Raw genomic sequence first — 23,795 nt, 5'->3', positions numbered from 1 at the left:
CTTTCCTTCACTCTGAACGTGCTTTCTGCAGAGGAAACGAAAAATTCTGGGTTGATTAATGAGATGAACAAGAGACGTGGTGGGTTGGTGGCTTATCCACTTGGCTATTTTGTCGTATTGTGACAATAGACCAATCAGTCCTCTGATTTTTTACCTTAACGGCCATCTCTTTCACTCCTAACGACCGTTCATTTGGAAGTTACTAAATGCTCCTACTTTGACTGATTGTGTGGCTATGCTTAGGCCACATATGCCATTGTCAGCGATTGTAACTTACAGCCTGCGCATTCCAGCCTCCTCCTATATTCTTTTAAGTTTGACCAATTAAGGTCTGGTTGTCCTAGAAGCTCTAGTATCTAGCTTTTGTTTTTTTCTTTTTCTTTTCTTATATAAAATATATATAACTTGTGGTGGTGTGCTATTGAACTAGGGTGGCCCATGTTTGATATGTATCGGGGCAGTGAGTCAGTGACTGTGCAGTTTCTTGTTCTCCCTACTAGTCAAGTAGTGTTTGATCAGTCGAGTATTTTTTATTTTATTTTAATCCAAAAGTGGCACTTTTTTTTTTTGAATGAGAGAGAAAAATTTCAAAATTATCGAAAATGAAAATTAGAAAGCTCCATAAAATCTCTATTGTAAAGAGAGGCAACAAAATCGGGGGGCGAGTCCCACCAAACCATAGTATCTGAAGTGAGACCAAAGTTTGCAAGAGCATCTTCAACCTGATTTATATGATGAGAGCATCAGTCGAGTATTTTTTTTATTTGTTAGACCAGTATATTGACTAGAAAAATTCAGAAGCATAGCCTTGCCAGATACGCTTCAATGTGATATTGTGGACAAATAATTTCACTTTGGTTAGCTCATTCCAGCTACTTTTTACTCAGAAGGGCTAGCCTAAAAATTGTTAAATCTAAATCGTGTACTAGTCTACAGATAATGCTTAAGATTATGAAATTCGAACCAACTGAAAATAAACCATAAAAACATGCACTCAATGAGGCTCAACTACAAATTCTTTCTTCTCAAAAAAAAAAAAAAACTACAAATTCATTGCTTATAACACGAATATTAGTTTACATTTTACACATTACAAGTTAATGAGTTCTACAACTCCTATTTCCTAGGGTATGGTGACTGATTTGAGTGTATGTTGAACCTTTGTGTATGTGTATTGAGGCTCACTTCCAAATCCCATCATCACACGGAGAGCAACCCTCCTGTGCAATATCACTGATTTGAACCTTTGTGTCATATGCCATCCCTGGCTTCCAGTCAGCAGGAAGCACATTCTTTGCCCAAACCATCTTTCCATCGAACCCGCCAGTCACCACGAACCGGAATTGCAGCGCTCCAGTCGGAACCCTACTGGTGTCCCATACTGCCCCGTAATTTCGAGTCAGGAAACTCCAGTTAGAAGAACCAACCTATGAAAGAAACCAGACACAATGTAAGTATGGTTAAAGCAAATAATTGAAACTTTGATTGCAATTCTGGTAAATGTGGCTAACCTGAGCAACATCAATGGCTACTATCTCTGTCTGACCACCTTGGTATAGAACTTTGACTGCTAAGTAATGTGGCTTCTTGCTTGATTCTTCCACACGTAAGGCTAAGTTTTGGTTCTTGTATTCACATGGTACCCTAGTCCATCAACACAAACAATAAGATCAGAACTTAAATAATAATTCTCATAAAAAAAAAAACAAATAATAATTCTTTTGGAATGCATTTTAGACCGTTGGAAGCATTAATGTACCTGGGTTTTTTGTCAGCTGGACGTATTATTAAAAATGTTGGTCCACAACACGATGACTTTTAATTTTTATGTGGTGGGTGCAAAAATATCTTGATCGAACTAAAATTATTGGATATGCTTACCTTTTATACTCCACATCCACAATTCCATGTTTCAAAATGTCCTGGCCCAAACCCTTTTGAGCCATGGCCATGAAAGCTCTGCTGCTTAGAACAAAATCTGTTTGGTTATTGTGATTGAGATCACTTGTGATCACTCTAGTCCCTTGTTTTGTACAGAGTGTTGCATTCTTACATCTTATCTGCAGGTGTATGACAGAGAAATATCAGTGAACAAATTCAGTAAGAAAATTTCAATTTTCAAGCAATAAAAGAAGAAAATCTGGAAGGTGGATTGTATTGTTTATCACCTGAAAACATGAACCACAACCAGCTCCATCTTTATAAATTGAAGGCACAGCAGCAGCAAGGTGTCCACCACTAAGTCCCAAAGCTAAAGAACCATACCCACAAGCCCCAGCTGCATTAAATCGACAAAACAAAGCCAACCCAATTCATTAATCACAAAATCACCAACAGTGTCTCAATCAAAAAGCCAAATTTCAAAACGGGTACCAAGGAAATTCAAGAACAGAATGACTGATCAAAACTTACAAGAAAGTGCAGCGGCTTTGGAGAAGTAAGCTGCCTTGGTTTGATGCACACAGCGATCACAGGCAGTAGCAGAGGAGACGAGAAAGAAGAGGAATGTGCAAAGAAACAAAGCCATTTTGATCAGAATCCACAAAGTGTAGTAGGATGAAAAGGAAGAGAAAACCATGAGCTATATATAGAGGGAAGGGGGACTAGAGGGTGCGTGGAGGACAGATCAGCATGTGCTAGAAATGGTTGGACTGATTTGTTATTTTTGAGTATGTGGGATTTCGCTGTGGGGTGGCTTAGATTAGAAGGAAAGGGACAAGAAAGTGATTGAAACGCGGAACAAAGAAAATGGTGGAGATGGGGTCTGTCACCGACTCTTTGCTTTCAGTGCTCTGCCCTCTCTCTGGGTGTAAACATGAGACTTGTTGTGTGTATCAATTTATGAGTCAAATTCCTGTGCAGTCTACATGTGTAAAGATGAGTTAGGGAGGGGACAAACCATATTGCACTTTTAGGACCAGTCCTATAATCTTAGGCTGTGTTTGTTTTGTGGGATTGGACGGGATTAGATTAGTTTATGTAATAAAATTAGACTTATCTTACGTTTGACACACATGAGGACTTATTTAAATGAGATAAGAGAGTCCCCGCATCAGCTCTCAACCTTCTTATATAGACCCCCCAAAATTCACTGGACTGTGGAAGCAAGGGTTTCAACAATGCTCATTAGTGTCTCCATCTCTTTCGTGCTGCAGGCTTGTCTCTCCACTTTCGATCGTGCTTCATCCTCCTTGAACTACTTGTCCAGGTTCAATTTCTTTTCTCTCTCATGCTCCTTCTTTTGCTTTGATCATTATTCACTCTTCCCTTCGACCCCGTCTACCTTCTTCTTCTCGTGTATCTACTGTGATTTGTAAAATTAAAGACTATGGATTGATTTTCTATTAACAATTGTTTATGGGTTGTAACAATTGGTGTCTGGGTAGCTTGATTTGCTAAGAATTGATCAATTTCAAGACTGGTTTTTTTTCTTTTCTTTTAACAACGTCTGTGTTTTTATCTTCTTCTTTAGTTGGTTGCTTTCATTGATTTTGGATGTTACTGTGAAATCTTAGATATGGATCGAAGGCAAATTATGTTGCTCTTATTGGTGGAGTTGTGGCACGTAGAGACAATGTGTGCTTGTACTATGCTTGTGCTATTGATGTTTAATTTGAGACAAAGACGTGCTGAAAGACATGCTCTAAATAATCGTTCATTAGTTAGACGTGAGACTCGTTTGAGTTATCTAGATAGTATTATAGGCAATAGTGATACCGAATGTGTACACGAATTAAGAATGGATAGAAGAACTTTTGGCCTTTTGTGTGAACTGCTTCGCACAGATGGAAAGATAAAGAGTGATGGTTTGGTGTTTGTGGAAGAGCAAGTATGTATGTTTTTACATATGTGAAGAATCGTACTATTAGAGGTAGATTTTTTTTATCCGGAGAGACTATTAGTAGGTATTTCTATTCTATACTACAAGGTGTTTTACGATTGCAAGGTAGTTTGTTGAGGGTACCTGATCCAATACTTGATGGTTGCTAACTGCACAGATCATAGATGGTAGTGCTTTAAGGTTAGTTTATTGTAGGGACTGCAGTTATGCCTTTTCTGATTGTTAAAGGTTCATCTCTATATGTGCAGTTTATAAACTTCATGAATATATATATATATATATATATATATATATATATTTTAATAGAATTGCTTGGGGGCACTAGATGGAACTTACATTAGAGTGCGTGTACCTGCAATTGACAAGCCAAGATATCGCACAAGAAAGGGTGAAGTTGCTACAAATGTGTTAGCTGCTTGTTCTCGTGATATGCAGTTCATATTTGTCTTACCGGGTTAGGAGGGATCGACATCAGACTCTAGAGTTCTTCACGATGTAGTGACTAGGCCGAATGGATTAAGAGTTCCCACTGGTAAGGCTATTGGATTAGTTGTGTAGATTAAATTAATGCAATTTATGTGCCTTTCACACACTAATAGGAATTTTTATTTTGGCTATTAGGTTATTATTACCCTGTAGATGGTGCATGGTTACACAAATGGTGAGAGATTTCTTGCACCATATAGAGGAACGAGGTATCATTTGTCGGAATGGGATGAAAGAAATATGCCTAGGGATCCTGTGGAATATTTTAACATGAAGCATTCGAAGACAAGAAATGTCATAGAACGGTGTTTTGGAATGCTAAAAGGAATGTGGGGGAATACTAAGGAGTCCAATTTATCCAATAAAGATACAATGCCGCATAATTGCGGTTTGTTGTCTTTTACATAATTTTATTAGGAGAGAGATGTCCATTGATCCGATGGAGTATGCAGTATGTGAATTAGATGCACAAAATGGGGAAGAAGCTATTGCTGCTAGTTCATATAACCCTACTAAGCAATAGCTCCTAAGACTTGCTGCTAGTTCATAATCCTGTTAATTTTACTCATGTTTGATTTAAAATGTTTTGGAAGTTTCTTGTTTTCTCCTTTTTTGCTTTGTTATATTCTTTAGGAGTTACAAGCTGGTATCCTCAAATGCATTTGATGTCATGTGTATCACTTGTCTCCAATAGTTTTGTTGTATGATAAAGTTCATACTTCACATGCCTTAAATAGCTTTGGATTCAGGCTGAAGTGGTTTAGTGCTTAAACTTAGTTCTGCCACTTACGTTTAGTCGATTATAAACTAGTTATTGGTATTGAAGTATGATGAGCTAGATATTCATTGCCAACAAGTCTTGACTTCCTTCTTTATTGGCGTTTCTGGTTTTCATAGAGTGAGGAAGGACTATTATTGTGCATTCATTTGATTACAAGCGATTAGTTCATTTTCGTTGTAATTGATGAATGCCTGTTGCAAGTGGTGTGTTTTGGCTGATTGCCTAGTTTAATGGTATGTAGGTGTTTTAGCTTTTAGGTTTATGAGGAATATGGTAATATGCTTAGGTTTGATGCCAATGGAAGTGACACACCAAATGTAGATAGTATGATGCACATTCTGGGATATTGACGCCTTGGTGTGCAGATCATCTTATTATGTGGTTATGTTCTCAAACCGAAAAGCAAAAATGAAAGTTAGAACGTCTTTACATGTTTGAATGAATGCCTATCTCTTCAGATGCCAAACTCTTGTCATGCATTACATAATGCATGTGTAATTGTTTTATTGTCTGGTATGAATTGGGTAGAGTCGAAACTCTTGTCCTATGCATATGTAAGATTTTGGTTTGTTAATTTTCTAGCTGGAAAGATGAGGTGAAACTAAACTGGAACCAGCAATGATTTTTGGTTTGTTGACCATATTTATGTTTCTTTAACCATGAGATGTTGATTTCTTTTTAGAAAATGAAAAGTGGTGATGAAAATACAGAGCAATAGAAGTCAAGGTGTGTATGGACCAGCTTTGAAGAAGAATCTTTGTTGAATGTTCTTGACAAAATTATTGTTGGAGGACAACGTTGCGACACTGGATGTTTCAAATATGGTACTTTAATCAAAATAGAGAATGCTTTAAATCTTTTATGTCCCAATTCCAATCTGAAGGCAAGTCTACATATTGAGTCAAAGTTGAAGAAACTTAAGAAAGATTATAGCATAATCTATGACATGATGAACAAGAGTGGATTTGCATGGAATGATATCAAAAAGTGCATTGAAGTTGATAGTAATGAAGTATGGGATACATATTTGCAGGTAATGAGGAAGTTTCATTGAGTTTGATTTTTAAGCTAACTAATTTCATTGCTGCACTTTGATAGATTCATTTTCTGTTTCTGTCATAGCACAACAAAAAGGCAAAGGGATGGAGAAACAAGATAGACTAGCTACCATCTTTGGGAGTGACCGTGCTACTGGAAATGGGGCTAAGGTCCCTGCTGATATGATGGAGGAGCAGAGCAACAATGAAGATGATATAGGCCTTGAGAATGACACAAGCCCCATGTCAATGAGCAAAGATAGCACGCGACAATCTCAGGCCAGTTAGAAAAAGAGGAAAAGAAATGATGAAGATAAAATTATGCTTGCATTGGATAAATTATTTGAAGAATCTAGAAAAAGAATGCAAGCAGTGACTGATGCCATAATGAAAGGTAATGAAGATCGATCTGATATTGCTAAGGAACTTAAGAAAATGAGACTTTCTGTTCTAGACCAAATTGAGGCATTGAAAATCATTTTAGATAAGCCCCAAAATATCTCTGTGTTCATGTCCTTAGATGATGAAGTGAGAAAAATGTATGTCGAGAACTTGCTTGCGGGCACTGCTAGAGGATCTACCTAGCTGTTGACTGAAGATATGTTCTTTTTTTTTGTTTGGAAAACTGCAAGAGTTGCTGCCTTAATACATGTTGGACAAGCTCCTTCTTTTGCTAGATTAACATTCATTTTTGTAATTGCTATATGGAACTTTGTTAGCATGTGGAATGTTAAATCAGTGTATCTCCCACTGTGTTGTATTAATAGGTGGACTTGTCGATGTGTAAAAACTAACAACAAGTATGCAGATTGTGGTTGCTCTTCTCAATCTATGATTATTTTTCTGTATGTGAACTTTGCCAAAAAACAAGCTAGAACATTTTCAGACACTTTTTGTGATTGCCATTTTGTGATTGTTTTCAGCTTTCACCTTCCAATTTTCTTTTCTTCTCACAAACTCATAAAATCATTCACGTTTCTGCAAATTACCAACTTTTAGTCCAATACACCAACAAACATGGGATATGACTATTTTGACTATTCTCAATCTATGATTATTTTGCTGTATGTGAACTTTGCCAAAAAACAAGCTAGAACATTTTCAGACACTTTTTGTGATTGCCAGTTTGTGATTGTTTTCAGCTTTCACCTTCCAATTTTTTTTTCTTCTCACAAACTCATAAAATCATTCACGTTTCTGCAAATTATCAACTTTTAGTTCAATACACCAACAAACATAGGATATGACTATTTTGACTATTTTGCTCTTTAGTCCTAAGCAGTACCAAACATGGGTCAGTATTAACATAGCATATCTCAGGTTAGAAGAGTCCTAGACTATTATTATAGAAAATAAAGTGGGGTATAATAGTCCCACGTAACAAACACAGCCTTAATACTTTTGAGAATTGGGGGGTCTATATTATAATTAGGGTACAAAAATCTGGATATTTTGCATGGGAAGTATAGTTTATTGCATTTGGATTTGGGTGTCTCAGAGCACACGTTTAAGAGTGAAGTTCATGCCCATGTCTTGCATTTTATGGTACTTAAAGATTGGGGTGGAGGATCTAAATGAATTAATTAATTACTGAGAGTAAAGAAAGGAATTAATCTGTGGCATTTTGTGCGATCATAGTCATGGAGGAAAGGAAACGGAAAGGAGATTTTATCCAAGAGAAGAAAAGGAAACGAAGAACAAAAAGGAAAGAACGGGTGAAATGATGAGTTTGGTGGATGAGATGATGAGGATGATTGCTTTTCATGAGTGGAGTGCGAGGGATAAGGACAAATCTTAGGTCTACGCATGACTCACTTGTCAAGCAAAGCCAGAAATAACTATTGCCAATCCTATCACAGCTAAGCTGAACCGGACTCGCTATATATAGAACTTCGGAATTTCAATAAAGTATTATAGAATTTTTATTAAAATAGTGGTGATTTAACTAGATTATGAATTGAGCAATATATGTTCTCAAATTATACACCCTTTTGTAGGCGCAACGAATTCTCTAAATTAGTAGTGTTAATTTTGCGTTTAGGTACATTTTCTCTTTTGATACTTTTAGTATCGGTCACCAAGCTTTCACAACGTACACCTTTTTTTTTCCCCTTGTGCAAGTCAAACCATCTTTTTCAGCAGAACAGCTGCATTTGGCATCACCATCCACTATAAAACCATCATCGACAACTAAAAAGGTATTGGTTCCAGCTGCCTGAAAATGGCGTTGCAACAAATTCTGTGGCAATTTACAGTATGGGTCCCTAGATGAGCGGACGTGATTAGGCTTCTGTTCAACTTCATCAACATTCAAGACACGTCTTCTCGCTCTAGCAGTATAAGGTGAAGCATATCAACGAATTGGGTCCTAAACAAGAACACAATCATTTCATTGCATAGTGCATCGTCTATTTCAGACGGAACCAAACTAGCAGAGGATCTGGAAAATATAGCCATTGCTACCTGTAGTATGCTCTGATTGTGAACTTCAAAAATATATACACAATCAAGATAAGAACTGCCATATATACAGCTACTTCTCAAGCAGTCTATTTCCTGTTCAGTTTGTCGCTTTGTTCAAGTCCAACTACGATATTTCCATTGTTACTGTTCTGACATCCAGAATTAGATGTCCATTTGCTTGAAATAGGGGTGGTTCAGTGCTGCTTTAGCTGTGATTCTTTCATCTGGATCAAATGCAAGCATTTTCTGCATTTTCCAAAAGCAAGATACTACTATCAGACTGGAGCAGAATATTTGTAAGAAAACAAAAATAAATATAAAGCAGCCAGCAACAGTCCAATATCAAGTAATAAACTTAATAGCTATTGAATGACTAGACATTTGCTAAAATATGTAACATAATAGTGATGAACTTAACAGTCAAATATCAAATACTGAACTTAAAAGTATCCAAGTAATGAACTTATACCATCAAAATGTTCAATTTTGTTAAAGGGGTATTTGCAGGGCACTTAAAATATGCAAATCCCCTAATTATGTTACTTTTGATTCCAGCATAAAATAAGAGGCAACTTTTGCACTCCAGCTTTCTACACATTATTCTATTATAATTTTTATTGTCGAAGTCTCAAATTTATTCTTGAGGAACTTCATCTTCTTTACAAAAACAATTCCCCATTCCCTTAACTAGATCCCTAACCCCAACCCATGTACACCCAAAGGCGTCATTTGCAATTGGGATAATCCCTAGATTCTACCTCATAAGGTTAACCAGAAGCAGTTGATCATATGAAGATTGTATGTGTTCTTTTTCATCATATGCAAGAGAAGGTAACAACTATTAGCAAATCAATCACACAATCTTGTAACGAAAAGGAAAATACAACCTATTTTTGCATATAGAACCTATTTTTGCATAGACAAATCCTACAGTGCTCAATGCTCTAAAGTACAACTCAAAGTAGGGCATACAAAATTTTCATAGTAACATCTAATGATATAAGAAGTGAAATTATTAACGGAAGAGGCCAAGCTAAGTAAGGCATTATCAAACCACACTTATCAGAGCCACCTATTGTGAGCTGGAAGCCTTCTAAGGTAAAATGAACCAAAGCTATGACTGCCTATGAGCTATAACCGCCTTGATAATGAGACTCTGTACATTGGAGCAGTAGTCAAGTAGTCAGGCTTCAAAAGTAAATTGGTTGTCTTGGTTCAGAGGCATTGTTTTGGTAAACAAGATAGTGTTTGTTAATTAGGTAGAGATAAATTTGGGATTCCAACTAGAAATTTGCCTCTATAGAAATATTAACTTTGATGCCTGAAAAATGAGAAATATAAGATATGGTACGATGCAGTCCATACATCCAATCATTTAGTCATAGAATGTCTAGTTAACACTCGTTAAGCATCTGGAGGACACAAAACAACTACCAGTGGTTTCAAGCTCGACCAGTTCTAACTAAAATTGAGGAATGAGCATCATTTACTTAAACAAAGGAAAGATTGGGTATAGCATAGAACATACTTAATAAATTACGGTCAAAACAAAAACGCGAACCGGATACATTTATTGACAGGTAAATCGACTGTCATGCAAAATCCCTCATAAGTTTTGGTAAGAATAACTACGTTAAATGATGCATCCACACATTTTCAATCTTGTTTCTGTGGTCTGATTTATGATGCAAAAATACAAGTGTCTTAAATGAGTAAAGCAAATATTTAATTACAGATTACATTATGTTAAAGAACACTTACTGATAGAAGTTCAGCTCCATCTTGTTCCAAAGAAACTGTAGCTACCAGCAGATCCGATGGCAAATCTCCTGCCGAATAGAACCGAGCTTTCATCTTTTCCCCTTCCCATTCTTGGTAGGTCTCCCAAGCCGGCAAAGAAGTGAGTCCTGGACACTGATTCAACATCGGTTTTCCTAGCTGTCTGCATCATCACACCATAGCAGTAAGCACATGTTCTTTTTCCTTTTCATTTCTCAAAAGTTCCAGACAAAGAAACATCTAAATGTAAAATGACTCGAATCACTGTCAAACCTAACACTTGGAAATGTTTGAAAGAAAAGAAATGAACCTGAAAATCTCACGCAATTGCTGCTTATCAGCTTGATTAGGATCATCACCGATTCCGACAAACAGTACATCCCCAGTCACCATCTCAGCTACAATTCAATTTCAGAATTCCCAAAACACTCAATCAGCTAATCGAACCATTAAAATCTCAATTGAATCAAGAAAGCATGAAATGAAATCAGAAGTACCGAAGATGCAGCCGACGGCCCAAATGTCCGCTGGAGTCGAGAAATCGGTGGACCCCAGCAAAACCTCCGGCGCCTGGTAAGAGAGAGTGACCGTCTCCGGCACAAAATTGTCGTAGCAGAAAGCAAAAGACTGACTGATCCCATCTCCGATCTTGAGGCTCTGTTGTTTCTCGTCAAGCAGCAGATTCTTGGGGTTCAGGTTCCGGTGGAGGACGCCGTTACGGTGACAGTGGTCGACGCCCTTGAGGAGCTGGAAGAGAAGCTTCTTGACCAAATCGGACGGCAAGGGACTGACGGAGGAGGCGGCGATGAAGGCGGCGAGATCAGTGTCGAGGTGCTCGTAGACAATGTAGAAGACGGGGCCGCCGTCCTCGAACTGGCGGAACACGTGGCGGCGATCGATGACGTAAGCGGACTTAGGAAGCTTCTGGTAGATTAGAATCTCGCGGGAGAGGGCGGGAGGTAGGCCGTTCGGGAAGTTAGCGTTGGACGGGATCTTCTTGATGACGACGGTCTCGCCGGTGGGTTTGAACGTGGCTTTGTACAAGCGGCCGTGTGGTTCTTCTCTCAGAATCTCCGGCGACATGTCGTAATTGTCCATTTTGGTTGGGGGCCGCAAAACCCTAGAAGAGACTGTTCGAATTTTAGCGTCTGTTTAAACCCTAGAATTTGTTTTGACCAGAGAGGCGGAATTGGGGGGCGGGAAAATGATAGCAATGACGACGAGGCAGATGTGTGTGTGTAATAGAGGCTATTGTTTTGGACTTTTATTTTGCTTCTGGTTCTGGGCCGTGAAGTGATTGTCTGAAATTGAGACATGTAATGGTGGGCCTTGGTCCGTTTCTTTTGTGTATATGTGAGGGAAGAGCTTTTGAGACCTTTTTTTTTTTTTTTTTTTTTTTCGGGTAAGAGCTTTAGAGTATCTAGAAATATGTCTACATAACACATTTGTAAATACTTTGACGTACATAGCACATGAACTCAAAACTTGAAATAAATTATAGAAATTGACAAAAAATAAAACAGTATAAAATTATGTAATTTAGCGAAATAAAATAATCTGAAGGTAAATTGACAACTATATAAAAGTATGAACAATTCACCTATTTTTCCCAGCATATAATAATTTTGGTACAATACTCCATCACTATCTTCCATATCTGTCACAGAACTAGCGGCAGCCAGGTAAAACTAATTTTTTTTTTTTATAACTAAATACAAAAGTACAAACTAGTTACCATCTTTATTTTTTTTAAAAGGGTATTGATTGCATTAGATTCAACAGCCATTAGTGGGCTAGAGTGTACCATGAACTTGAATAGGATATGGACAAATCCCGAACTCCATCAAGTAAATGCAAACTCATTACAAGTCTGTTTTGAGTTATCTACAGCAGCGAGCTTATAACACAAAGAACTACTCCGTGTCTGCTAGGGCAAAGTCATAACTAGCCTCCCATTAGCCAAGCACACAATTGTGGTACCAATAGAACGCCACTTCCCATGAAACAAATAGGAGCAACTTCTTATCCATAAGCAGCTTGACAACCAATCTTATTCCAGATAATTACCAACTCCCATAAAAGTCATGATCCGAAACGATTAGTCATGGACCCTAAGTCGACCTGAAAGCCTAAGAATGTCCACATCTCAGGTCAGGCCCACCTTCATCACTAAGTGACAAATGAGGGTAGCAAGACATCATCCCTACAGGCCCACAATATAGGACCCAACAACCCAGATTTGAGCTTAGGCCATCTGTATATGTAACAGTACTTAATCCTAAAGAACTAGACCAAGTGATATTTAAACATCTACTATATACATTAATTTGTAGCCTTAGACAACGTACAACTGTACAGGGACTCCTATTTGATAGCTTGCAGAATGAGTCAATGATTCCGGAGCCAAGCCTTTTCAAGTGCATCCGACAACTTCAACAGTTTTGTTTGCAGCCTTGGACTGACGCCTTTGGTTTTCCATTTCAGTATCAAAGCCATCCATATCTATACCTACACCATGTTCTTTAGCCACTTCTCTTGTTTGTTCAACAGGAAATCCATATGTATCTTTCAAGACAAATGCTTCTTTGCCTGACAAGCAAGGCATACTCCCACTTTTCTCCGCTCTCGATAATGCCTCATCTAGCATTTGGTGAAGCTTCTTCTCTCCTTTGCACAATGTCTTCAGAAACACAAGTTCTTCCCTTTGCAGCACCTCAAGAATTCGGCCTGCTTTATCTTTCACATCCGGATCAATAAGGCTGCTCATCTCAATTACTTTCCCTGCAATGACCGGTAGAACTGTTTCTCCAAGGTTTCCCTGATAATCTCCCTTTAGACCAAGCGACCTGCCTGCACGAACCGCCCTTCTGATAAGCATTCGAAGGACATACCCTCTTTTGGTATTTGATGGAACAACGCCATCTGATATGAGATACACAATTGCACGTAGATGATCTCCGACAATCTGAAAAGAAACATATATATGAAGAAACCATAATTAATAAGAATGCATGTGTTTATTGAAGAAAATTTGACAAAAGAGTAAAGTGTCTTAAATGAGGGCGGTACCTTAAAATTCAGTTTGTACTGCTCATTTGCTTGGCTATATGATACCTTTGCTAATTCTGAGACCTTCTCTATAATTGGATAGATCAAGTCAGTTTCATAGTTGTTCGAGACCTACAAGATCGAAAAGTACGATTTAGTTGGAAGTACTTCTAGTACAAACTGATTTGAAAAATTCTCTAATTGACAACAAATTTTGTAAACACATGCATAATTGTATTCATTATATTGAAAAACTGCAGAGTCAATTGATACGTACCTTCTGAAGGATTCGAGCCACACGCTCCAGGCCAAGTCCGGTATCTATGTTCTTCTGTTTCAAGGGCTCAAGTGAACCATCAACCTTTTTGTTGAACTCCATAAAAACCAAATTGTAAAACTCAATAAATCTGGTATCATCATTGAGGTCTGCATCTAAATATCCCCTCTCAGGATGGAGATCATAATAAATCTCGGAGCATGGACCGCATGGACCGGTAACTCCACTAGTCCAAAAGTTGTCTTCTTCACCCATTCTCTGGATATGCTCCACAGGAACACCAACCTCATGATGCCAGATTTCGAAAGCTTCATCATCATCTTCGAAGACACTAACCCACAACCTGTCAGCTGGTATTCCAAACTCTTCAGTCGAAAGCTCCCATGCCCATTGGATTGCTTCCTTCTTGAAGTAATCTCCGAAACTGAAGTTGCCAAGCATTTCGAAGAATGTATGATGCCGAGCTGTTCTACCTACATTCTCCACATCATTAGTGCGAATGCACCTTTGAGAAGTTGTTGCACGAGGTACTAGTCTTTGAACCTGGCCAAGGAATATAGGCTTGAACTGAAGCATTCCAGCAATTGTTAGTAGAACTGTGGGATCATCTGGGACCAGAGAAGCACTAGGAAGAACCTTGTGACCACGGGAAGCAAAAAATTCCAGAAAACGGTGACGAATCGAATCGCTACTCACTGAGAGATCCTTGGACTTGTGCTCCTCGGATCCATTATTGGTTGAAGACTCTACAGAAGGGGGCAGATTGTTATCCATATCTTCGGCCATTTTGATTTCTATTTTGATGCTTAGGGGTTTGTGAGTTACTCTGATTGCTAATTGGTGAATTGGGTCTGCTCCCAGAAAATGTAGTATGATTATATAGTGATTTCTTTTGTCTGCTAATTAGAGTTCAGAAACAGTAATTACTGTGAACTCAATGTAATAAGGTTTCTTCGCGCTCAAGTCAGATTTCTTGGTCAACAAGTCAGATTTCTTGGAGGCCAAGAGTAAACTATGGTAGCCTTTATATGCCAGGCCAATCAATTCATGAGAATCTATAATACAAAATTACCATTTGAAATACCAGTCGCTTCCAAGCAGATACGACGATTGTTGAATCTGGGTCGCACGGCTCAGAAGCTTCTGAAAGCCATCAATCACAAATCATTGGGGTCTTGAATTGATTTTATATGAATCAACATGGAGATCGACGCGGAGCAACCAGGTTGACCACTAAGATAGATTAGGAAAGTAGCTCTAGTAAAATATTGTTAAAATCTCAATAGTCACAATGTCCCAACAAAAGAATAATTCAATTTGCACCCATAGAGCTGTATTAAATTTTTGTTTTTTTGAAGGGCCCATAGAGCTGTATAATCCTCATCTAAAGTTAATATTGTAGAACAAATTCACAAAATATTCATACCCCCTCATATTTACTAGCTACAATATTATCCTCAGGACAATGGGTTTTCATACCCCTAACAGTTAGTACAGACACTACTCCTTCGGAGCCTATGTGATATTGCAAAGCAACATAGAAACCCTACACAAATACAAGGCTGACTTGAGACTTTCAGCTTGCCTTTTCAGAGAGACGTAAGAAGATTTCTGATCTAGCTTTTTCAAGTGCATCTGACAAATTCTCAGGCTTCCTCCCACCGGCCTGAGCAAAATTGGGTCTTCCACCCCCTCCCCCACCACACAGCTTAGCTATAGGCCCTATAAACTTCCCTGCCTGTATTCCCAACTTCACAACCCCTGGAGTGAATGCTGCAACCAAACTTACCTTCTCATCACCAGGACAAGAGCCCAGAATTACAGCTGCCGGATCTTGTAGCGTATCTATTAGATATTCAGCTGCTTTTTTTAGTGAATCAGCATCAGTATCATCCAGAGATTCAACTAGTACCCTGTGACAGGATATAAGAAAAGAAATCAATAAAGATATAAACAAAAAACAATTTCCACTACATTTGAAAATAAAAGAAAAATGACTTCACTTTTTTTTTTTCTTTTTTTTTTTAGAAACCTCATGCAATGAGTAGAGAACTCAAATTTAAGTCCTCCACATGTTGGTACCACATGGGTTAACATAGAAATCACTAAATTCTTCACCAAGATTATGAGATTTCTTGGGCTTTAATATGCACATAACTGACAAGTTTTGTAATGAATATCATTGCTAGGTAGGAGCTTCAGATACATAAAAAAAGCACAGAAAGAAGAGGACTAATCGCCCTCCACATGATTAATGGTTAGGGTTTTGGTGATAAATGATGATGATATAAACTCTGTTACAAATCCCAAGGTGAGGTAGATATTACCTGATATTTGAAGTTCCCACAGAAACCGCCTTGGCTGCCAACTGTGATGCTTTGTAAACAGCAGCCTTTTCACGCAAACTAGAAACTTCATTCCTTGTCATTCGTAACTCCTCTAAGAGATTGTCTACCCTGTTTGTTACTTCTTCAGCTTTCACCTACACAAAAGCAACAGCATGCAATGGTAAAAACCACCATTTCACTCACAGGTGAAGTATTAGGCACCAAGGAGCACTCAAAGGTTGAAAAGGATAAGAGAATGGAAAGAAGAAAAATAGAAAACAATACTATAAGCCACAGTGGATGAAATAAATCAAAGAAGTTCCAGATACAAGGAAGGTGAAAGTTTCTATTATCAGTCTCAATGGTGTCAACAATACCCACTGAGTTGGGGACATAATGCGGAACTGTCATCTTTGTGTGGGAAATTTTAATTGTTTAGGACATTAAATTATCTGATTATACTCAACCGAGGGACTGCAATAAAAGTATGCTTGAATGAAGAATTGCAGTATTTTGAAAATTTTAAGCCTACAATGGAACAATCAAATGTAAATTTGACCACTTAAGCAATTGCAGCACCAGAACAATTAATTAGCCTAAAATTAAAATAAGGACTTCCAGGTCAAGAATATATTCTCCATTTATAGTGGATAGTGTAAGGTAGCTGATCTCAGCAAGAAATTTCTGCTTAAGCTATACTAAACATGATAAAATACAATTTATGTTGCATGCATAAAATGCGATGAAACCTGCAGATGAATGGACTTGAAGAAAACATACTTTGAGGGTGGAACACAGCTGTTTCATATAATAATCTCTGGAATTGACATATTCAATAAAAGCTTCACCAGCCACAGCTTCTATTCGCCTGACTCCAGATGCGATACCTTGCTCTGAAATTATTTTGAAACCACGTATCTCAGAAGTATTGCTCACATGAGTCCCACCACAGAGTTCCATGGATACACCAGGAACCTCTACGACACGTACCTACAATAGGTCATAGTTCAGTGAAATAATTTCAAACCAAATTTTACATGCGGAACTACTCAATATACATGGTGTCTCACTGAATCCTTCAACTACATCCTTGGTTGGGTACAATGTACTACCCTCTAAACTTGTTTTCAGAAAATGAATACTAAACTTTAAGGGATTAAAATAGCCATCTAGTAAATAATTTACTACAGCAAACCAAAAGATAAATAACTCCCTTTAACTACAGAGAAAAAATAAAGAACACCCTTTTCCTACAAGAGTTATTATATTTCTATTCTATTTGCTGACTAAACCAATCCATGTACATATCAATATTCATTTAGTTCTGAAACTCTGGTAAAGTTAAACAAATTGTTTAGTTGATCAATACAAGGTGCAAAGCGAATTCAGTATTAGAGATGAAGCAGTAAAGTATGCACCAATTATCATATTCCACAGAACATTCTACCTCTTCACCATATTTTTCACCAAACATTGCTATAGCCCCTGCCCCTTTTGCATCAGCAAGAGGCATCACTTTTGTTTGAAGCAGTGTTGCATCCCCAATCCACATATTAACCAATTTTTCAATTTCTTCAAGCTCACTGTCAGTGATTGGCCGGTGGAAGTTGAAATCAAATCTTAGACGGTCAAAAGCCACCAGTGAACCAGCTTGTGAAGTTTCCTGACCTATAACTTTCTTAAGTGCAGATTGCAGCAAATGAGTAGCAGTATGATGCACCTGCAGAATACCAAATGGGGTTCAGTTTGCAAAATAAAAGATTTTGAAAAGAATATACTGCAATTGCTAAGCGAAGACCATTAAATGATTCCATATACTTTGACTTTTCTTGTTTGCAATCGAGTCAGCTATCTATGCATGAATAAGATACCAGGATGTGTTCATAGCAACTATAGTTTTGATACTTATGTTAACTTCATTATTTACGGGAAGAAAAGAGTTTAACCCTGCATTTGATTCTGTACCTTAGCTCGCTGCCTGAGTCTTGCATCCACTGCTGCTTCAACTTCTCTGCCAACTTCTAGAACTCCCTCTCTGATTGTACCCTTGTGAACAAATATGTTACCCAATGATTTTTGTACATCTATTATTTCCATCACAACCTTATGTTGGTTTTCACCTGGGATATATAAAAATCCATGATCTCCAATCTGACCACCTGATTCTGCATAAAATGGAGTTCTGTTCAACAATACTTCTACATCATTTCCTTCAGAAACCTGTATGACTGGATTCCCATCCACTATAAGACTTTCCACTACTGCTCTTGCAGAAAGGGTATCATATCCAAGAAATTCAGTGTCTGGAACATTCTTTGTAAGATCTGAACTATTTCCCATGGCAAGTTTAACAGCACTATGTGCAGCCTGAGATTGACGCCTTTGGTTTTCCATTTCAATATCAAAACCATGCATATCGATACTAACACCGCGTTCTTCAGCCACTTCTGTTGTTATTTCGACAGGAAATCCATATGTATCATACAAAAGAAATGCATCTTTGCCAGACAAGCACGGTATAGTTCCACTTTCTTTGGCAGTTAATAGTGCCTCAACTAGCATTTGATCCAGATACTTTTCTCCTCTCTCCAGTGTCTGTACAAATTTTAGTTCTTCCCTTTTCAACTCTTCAAAAACACGGGCTGCTCTACCCCTTACATCCGGATTAATATGGGTGCTCAACTCTATTACTTTTCTTGCAATGACAGGTAAAAATGCTCCTTCAAGGTTTCCCTGACCATCGCCCTTTATACCAAGCATCCTACCAGTACGAACAGCCCTTCTGATTAGCCGTCGAACTACATAACCTCTCCCAATATTTGAGGGAACAACACCATCTGATATGAGATAGACAATTGCACGCAAATGATCTCCTATAATCTGAAAGAAAATAATAATGATAATAATATAAAGCTGAGCTGCTGAGGTAGCTTTCTCTGTTCCAAGAAGTAATTTCTTTGTTGAAACAAGATTAACAAAACTAGCAGTTTTTCAAAAGCGGGCTTACTTTGAGGTTCAATTTTGAACGATCATCAGCTAGGCTATATGATACATTTGCCAATTCTGAGGTCTTCTCTATAATTGGATAAATCAGGTCAGTTTCATAGTTGTTTGGAACCTGCAGAAAAAGAATGACTTACTAAAAATTCTTGAACAAGTTGAAACATTGGTATTTAATGAATGTATTCCATGGTGAACAACAGGAAGATAATGAGGTTGTGAAGAAATTTGTGTCCATTATATTGTGATACTGGAAGATAAGCTGATACCTTCTGAAGGATTCGAGCCATACGCTCCAGGCCAAGCCCAGTATCTATATTCTTCTGCTTTAAGGGTTCAAGCGAACCATCATCCTTTTTGTTGAATTCCATAAAAACCAAATTGTAAAACTCTATAAACCTGGTATCATCATTGAGATCCTGAAAATTAAATCCATCCAAAACGTTAAAGAAAGAAGGAAAAACACCTCTTTAATGTATTTGAGAGTTAAATTCATTCCCTCTACACGGAACTTTTAGAAACCAAATACATACAATGTCTGAATATCCCCTCTCAGGATGGAAATCATAATAAATCTCTGAGCATGGACCACAAGGACCAGTTGCTCCACTGGTCCAAAAGTTGTCATCTGCACCCATTCTCTTTATTCGCTCAGCAGGAACACCCACCTGAAGCAAATCCCTCGCTCAAATAATGTTGCCAACAGAAATTGCACTATTACTGTAACTGTGGTTATACATTAAGGCCAAGGATACGCTTAATTATGTGTACATTATATAGTATATCCGCACCATAAACAGTGAAACATTACTAATTACAAAAGCATCTTTTGCTCATTAGTGAAAAAACAAAAAAGACAAAGCTGCTTGATAAATTATAAGCTGAGAATGAGAGAATCCATGAGCAAGGAACAAAATACACAAAACTAAAAGAAATTATTGGTGAACTTTTTAGCTCACCTCATCATGCCAAAGTTCAAAAGCTTCATTGTCATCTTCAAACACACTAATCCATAATTTGTCCGCTGGTAATCCAAACCTGAAAGGAAAGAGGTATGTAGATGATTTTTTTATGCATAACAGGAGAGTAAAATACTTACAGACGACTAAATAATTGAAATATGCAGAGTCATGAGACAGTAAAATCATAAGTGAAATCCAGAACAACAACAACACCAACAGAAAGGACAAAATGACACTTCTCTGTGTCTCATGGTTTTTCTTATGGAACATGAGTGGATCCTTATTTGAATAAGAAACACCTCCTTCATTTTTTAACAAGGAGTTCAGATACAATTCTTTACAGGGAGTTTGCAAACAGTATGGATTTCATGTCTACATGGTGAAAAAGATGTGGAGGAGATGGCTAACTTCTATTTACAGAATGATTTCACTGAGAAAAAATGCGATCATGCTTCAAACAATAACCAAAATATATTTTCGAGTTAATATCCAACAAAGAGCATTAAAGTTCGTGCATACTCTACAGTTGAAAGCTCCCATGCCCACTGGATTGCTTCCTTCTTGAAGTAATCTCCAAAACTGAAGTTTCCAAGCATCTCAAAGAATGTGTGGTGTCGGGATGTTCGACCTACATTCTCCACATCATTTGTACGTATGCACCTTTGAGCAGTTGTAGCACAAGGTACTTGTTTTGGAACCTGAACAGGATCTGCTAGCATCATTAGATAAGCTAGAGGTTCTTTAAAAGAATGTAAGAAATCAACAAGTTCAGAAAAAAAAGGTATAAACAAGAGCAAATGCCACATAACAGACAGAGTGTCATGTATATGACATTAGGGATGAAAATATCCAGAATTTGGTGCTCGAATACTGGCTATGACTAAAATCATTTTTCATGTGCAAAATATCCAACAATGAAATAGTCATACTTACTAGGTAATTACATGCGAACACTTTTACTTTCAAAGGTAAATATTTTATGAAATAAATGTAAGCAGGAAAAATTTCATGTCAGATTTCTGGAATGTCTGTGCCATACCTGACCAAGGAATATAGGCTTAAATTGAAGCATTCCTGCAATCGTGAGTAGAACTGTGGGATCATCTGGCACAAGAGAGGCACTTGGAAGAATCTTATGACCACGTTTAGCATAAAAATCAAGAAATCGACGGCGTATAGAATCCCCACTCGAAGGCAGATCCTTGGCCTTATCCTCCACTAGTTCATCTGTTTCAGACTGTACAGATGCTGAGAAACAACTATGTAAGAACAACATCCCATAAAGAGACAAGACTGAAAAAGAATCAATAAGGTCTTAAACCAAAACTCATACAATTAGCCACAGAAACCTGATGTACTTCTAGTGCTAAAATGTGTGCTCCAAGCTTGTTTTACACTGCAGTGCCTGGAGGGAAAGATATTGGGAGAAAAGAGGGCTACAGTTGTTGTCGTAATAAAGCCTGAAAAAGTCCCACAAAAGATAACCGATCAGAAACTAGTGCACCCACATGAAGAATATAACAGTAAAGCACTGAATAGTCTAAACCAAGTTGGCATTTTTTATTAAATCAACTTAGTGAAACTTAGTAGGAGATTGTTAATGCAGCAAATAAGCTTTACAACATATGTGAAAACTCTCATTATTGATGAAAAATAATTGTTTCCACTATACAACATGCAGGGCTATGTGAACGCTCCATAAGTGGTAATGCGCAGATAATAAGGTATTAAAACTAAGCCTCAAGTCTTACCAGTGGGAACTAAAACCAAACAATAAAGCACTAAAGATATCTTGTTTTGCATCTAAAAAAAAATATATATATATATATATCTTTGGTATTCAATCTTTTCTTTTCGAATTTGAAAACCTGGTTTTCATGTGTCAGAACATCATATATGATGACCAATATGGACCTCCACACTATACAGCTGAGCACAACAAATTCAAGCATTAAGTGTATCTCGGTTTTTATGTTATACAATGGTTGATTATACAAATTTATTTCCATCTCAAACAAATTTAGTCCAAGGACACAAGGAAGAGCTCATTTGGGTCTGTGAATCCTAGGATCAATAGGGGGTTTTGAACAATAATACGAATACTTCAGCTAAAGTAAAATTCAGCAAAAACTAGTGTGTGCTATGCGTCAAGGGATAAGGATTTAGTGACCAAATTTCAGTAATTTGAGGTAGTTCCAATATCAAGCACCAATCCTGGACCCATAAAATTGAGAAGAAAATGAAAACATACTCAAAAAAGCTTATCAAACCAGAGCCCAGACTACAAACAAGGAGAATTCAAAATCATCCCTCAAATGGGTTTTCTTCAAGGAACCAAATCATAGCTCAAGGTTGAGAAATTGCACCCAAAAAAAGAGAGAATGAAACAGAGTCGGAGAAGAAAGTACCGGTGGAAACGGCAACTTTGCGAGCTCTGTAGACGGGGAATGTTGACTTGGGCAATAAGCTCGAAGCGGGAAATGGAAGGAGGGCTTTCCCGCCGTGGCTGCTATTGCTTAAAGTCTGTGGGAGCTTCAGGCTCGCCATGGCTGTGTCTCACTGTAACTGGAAGTGAATTTCAAATGGGAGATTATATACGTTGGACAGGAGCGGATAAGCCGTTTATAGAGGTCCACGTATTCAAAGCTTGGAGCTTGGTGATAGGTAGTGTGGGCTTCAAATCTAACCAAACTACCGGAACAAATTTGGTCCTGGTGGATGTTGGTATTTGCTTTGTTCAAGCTTCAAGGGATTGGTGTTTTGCTACTGTTGTGTCTCGATTTGGTTAATCCAAGTTTGTGATTTGGATCATGTCCGACTTTAGCTACGTACGTAGCTGGACTAGTAAATAGAAGAAACAAGGTGCTAGTGTTCTCCCTTGCCCAATTAGCTTGAGCTATACCAGTTTTATTTTTTGGAAATGATCATTTATCCAATTTCAGCTTGAAAATTGCCCACTTGCTCCACTAACAGTTTTTTAACCCCATTTACCCAAAACACTCTAAGGATTATTTCTCTAATACCCAATTAATTCTTTTTTTATTCTTTTTATTTATTTTTGGGACTTTTTTGCCCTCTCATTCTTTCTCACTTAGAGAGAGAAGTCATCCTCCACCTTACTGTGCTCCGGTGACCAGTGGCCGAAGTCCCGTGCCCAATGACCGGAATCCGACAACCAGTCACCGGAATCCGACTATTGGACTGGTGACGGGATTCCGACATCTGATTTTATTGCCCCCCAGTAATCATATTATTGCCGTCCAGTGAATTGTATAAACTCCCAAAACCAAAATGAATACACTACAGGCACAATTAATCAATTTATATGCATATTATTGCCCCCCAATAAACATATTATTGTCCTCCAATAATCTTATTATTATCCGCAATAAACATATTAATGTTTCCCAATAATCTTATTCAATAAGTGACAATTCCTGCACACACTTAACGAAATCCATATATTGATGGTAACTTAATTATCCAAACATCAAGGCATCCAACAAATGAATCAGGTTATCCAAAAAAAAAAAACAGCACTGAAACTATTTAAAAGCAAGAATACCTTAGGGTAGAGACAAACACGTTGGCTGAACGAATACCCATATCTTTCATTTTTGACAAAATATACACCAAATAAACTTCTTTTGCTTCACTGGGTATGAAAACATATTTTCTACGCAAGAGTGCCAACTGTCCTGAGACCATAAGCATGGTAAAAGTACGCCTTATTTGTAGAACTTCAATCAGTGCTTGCAGGTCACTAGTCATTGTTAATTAAGTAATCAGCGACC

General features: G+C 37.7%; 4 protein-coding genes across 8 annotated transcripts; all 4 read right to left on the bottom strand.

The window, feature by feature from the left end:
- Window positions 1-998: 998 nt before the first annotated feature.
- LOC112172947 (expansin-like A2) lies at window positions 999-2,572 on the bottom strand. Its single transcript, XM_024310467.2, has 5 exons — window positions 2,413-2,572; window positions 2,169-2,278; window positions 1,882-2,060; window positions 1,512-1,644; window positions 999-1,427 (listed from the first exon to the last, which is right to left on the bottom strand). Exons 1-5 carry the CDS (start codon window positions 2,525-2,527, stop codon window positions 1,182-1,184), a joined length of 783 nt encoding a protein of 260 aa, XP_024166235.1. The 5' UTR covers window positions 2,528-2,572; the 3' UTR covers window positions 999-1,181.
- Window positions 2,573-8,084: 5,512 nt separating this feature from the next.
- LOC112173394 (cyclin-dependent kinase B1-1) lies at window positions 8,085-12,055 on the bottom strand. Of its 2 annotated transcripts, XR_005802539.1 has the most exons (6): window positions 11,988-12,055; window positions 10,885-11,517; window positions 10,698-10,785; window positions 10,370-10,550; window positions 8,609-8,854; window positions 8,085-8,513 (listed from the first exon to the last, which is right to left on the bottom strand). XR_005802539.1 is itself a non-coding variant. In XM_024311007.2 (5 exons), the coding sequence occupies exons 1-5, from the start codon at window positions 12,040-12,042 to the stop codon at window positions 8,771-8,773; spliced, it is 1,041 nt and encodes a 346-aa protein (XP_024166775.2). In that variant the 5' UTR covers window positions 12,043-12,055; the 3' UTR covers window positions 8,585-8,770. The 2 variants fall into 2 exon arrangements, 1 of the variants encoding a protein (XP_024166775.2); XM_024311007.2 differs by lacking the exon at window positions 8,085-8,513 and having other exon boundaries at window positions 8,585-8,854.
- Window positions 12,056-12,193: 138 nt separating this feature from the next.
- Window positions 12,194-14,575, bottom strand: LOC112172476 (alanine--tRNA ligase, chloroplastic/mitochondrial). Its single transcript, XM_024309834.2, has 3 exons — window positions 13,713-14,575; window positions 13,457-13,567; window positions 12,194-13,352 (listed from the first exon to the last, which is right to left on the bottom strand). Exons 1-3 carry the CDS (start codon window positions 14,496-14,498, stop codon window positions 12,801-12,803), a joined length of 1,449 nt encoding a protein of 482 aa, XP_024165602.1. The 5' UTR covers window positions 14,499-14,575; the 3' UTR covers window positions 12,194-12,800.
- Window positions 14,576-15,006: 431 nt separating this feature from the next.
- LOC112172475 (alanine--tRNA ligase, chloroplastic/mitochondrial) lies at window positions 15,007-22,797 on the bottom strand. 4 transcript variants are annotated; one of them, XM_024309830.2, is made up of 13 exons: window positions 22,410-22,797; window positions 21,351-21,461; window positions 21,041-21,249; window positions 20,521-20,699; window positions 19,999-20,077; window positions 19,573-19,707; window positions 19,309-19,458; window positions 19,047-19,157; window positions 18,005-18,919; window positions 17,487-17,759; window positions 16,820-17,029; window positions 16,040-16,194; window positions 15,007-15,625 (listed from the first exon to the last, which is right to left on the bottom strand). In XM_024309830.2, the coding sequence occupies exons 1-13, from the start codon at window positions 22,546-22,548 to the stop codon at window positions 15,289-15,291; spliced, it is 3,003 nt and encodes a 1,000-aa protein (XP_024165598.1). In that variant the 5' UTR covers window positions 22,549-22,797; the 3' UTR covers window positions 15,007-15,288. The 4 variants fall into 4 exon arrangements, with proteins under 4 accessions (XP_024165598.1, XP_024165601.1, XP_024165600.1 ...); XM_024309833.2 differs by lacking the exon at window positions 22,410-22,797 and having other exon boundaries at window positions 20,521-20,710; window positions 21,335-21,461; XM_024309832.2 differs by lacking the exon at window positions 22,410-22,797 and having other exon boundaries at window positions 21,335-21,461.
- Between the last annotated feature and the right edge of the window lie 998 nt (window positions 22,798-23,795).

This window comes from Rosa chinensis, chromosome 6 (genome assembly GCF_002994745.2).
Source record: "Rosa chinensis cultivar Old Blush chromosome 6, RchiOBHm-V2, whole genome shotgun sequence".
Lineage (NCBI taxonomy): Eukaryota > Viridiplantae > Streptophyta > Magnoliopsida > Rosales > Rosaceae > Rosa > Rosa chinensis.
This window is presented reverse-complemented; position numbering and strand designations above follow the sequence as displayed.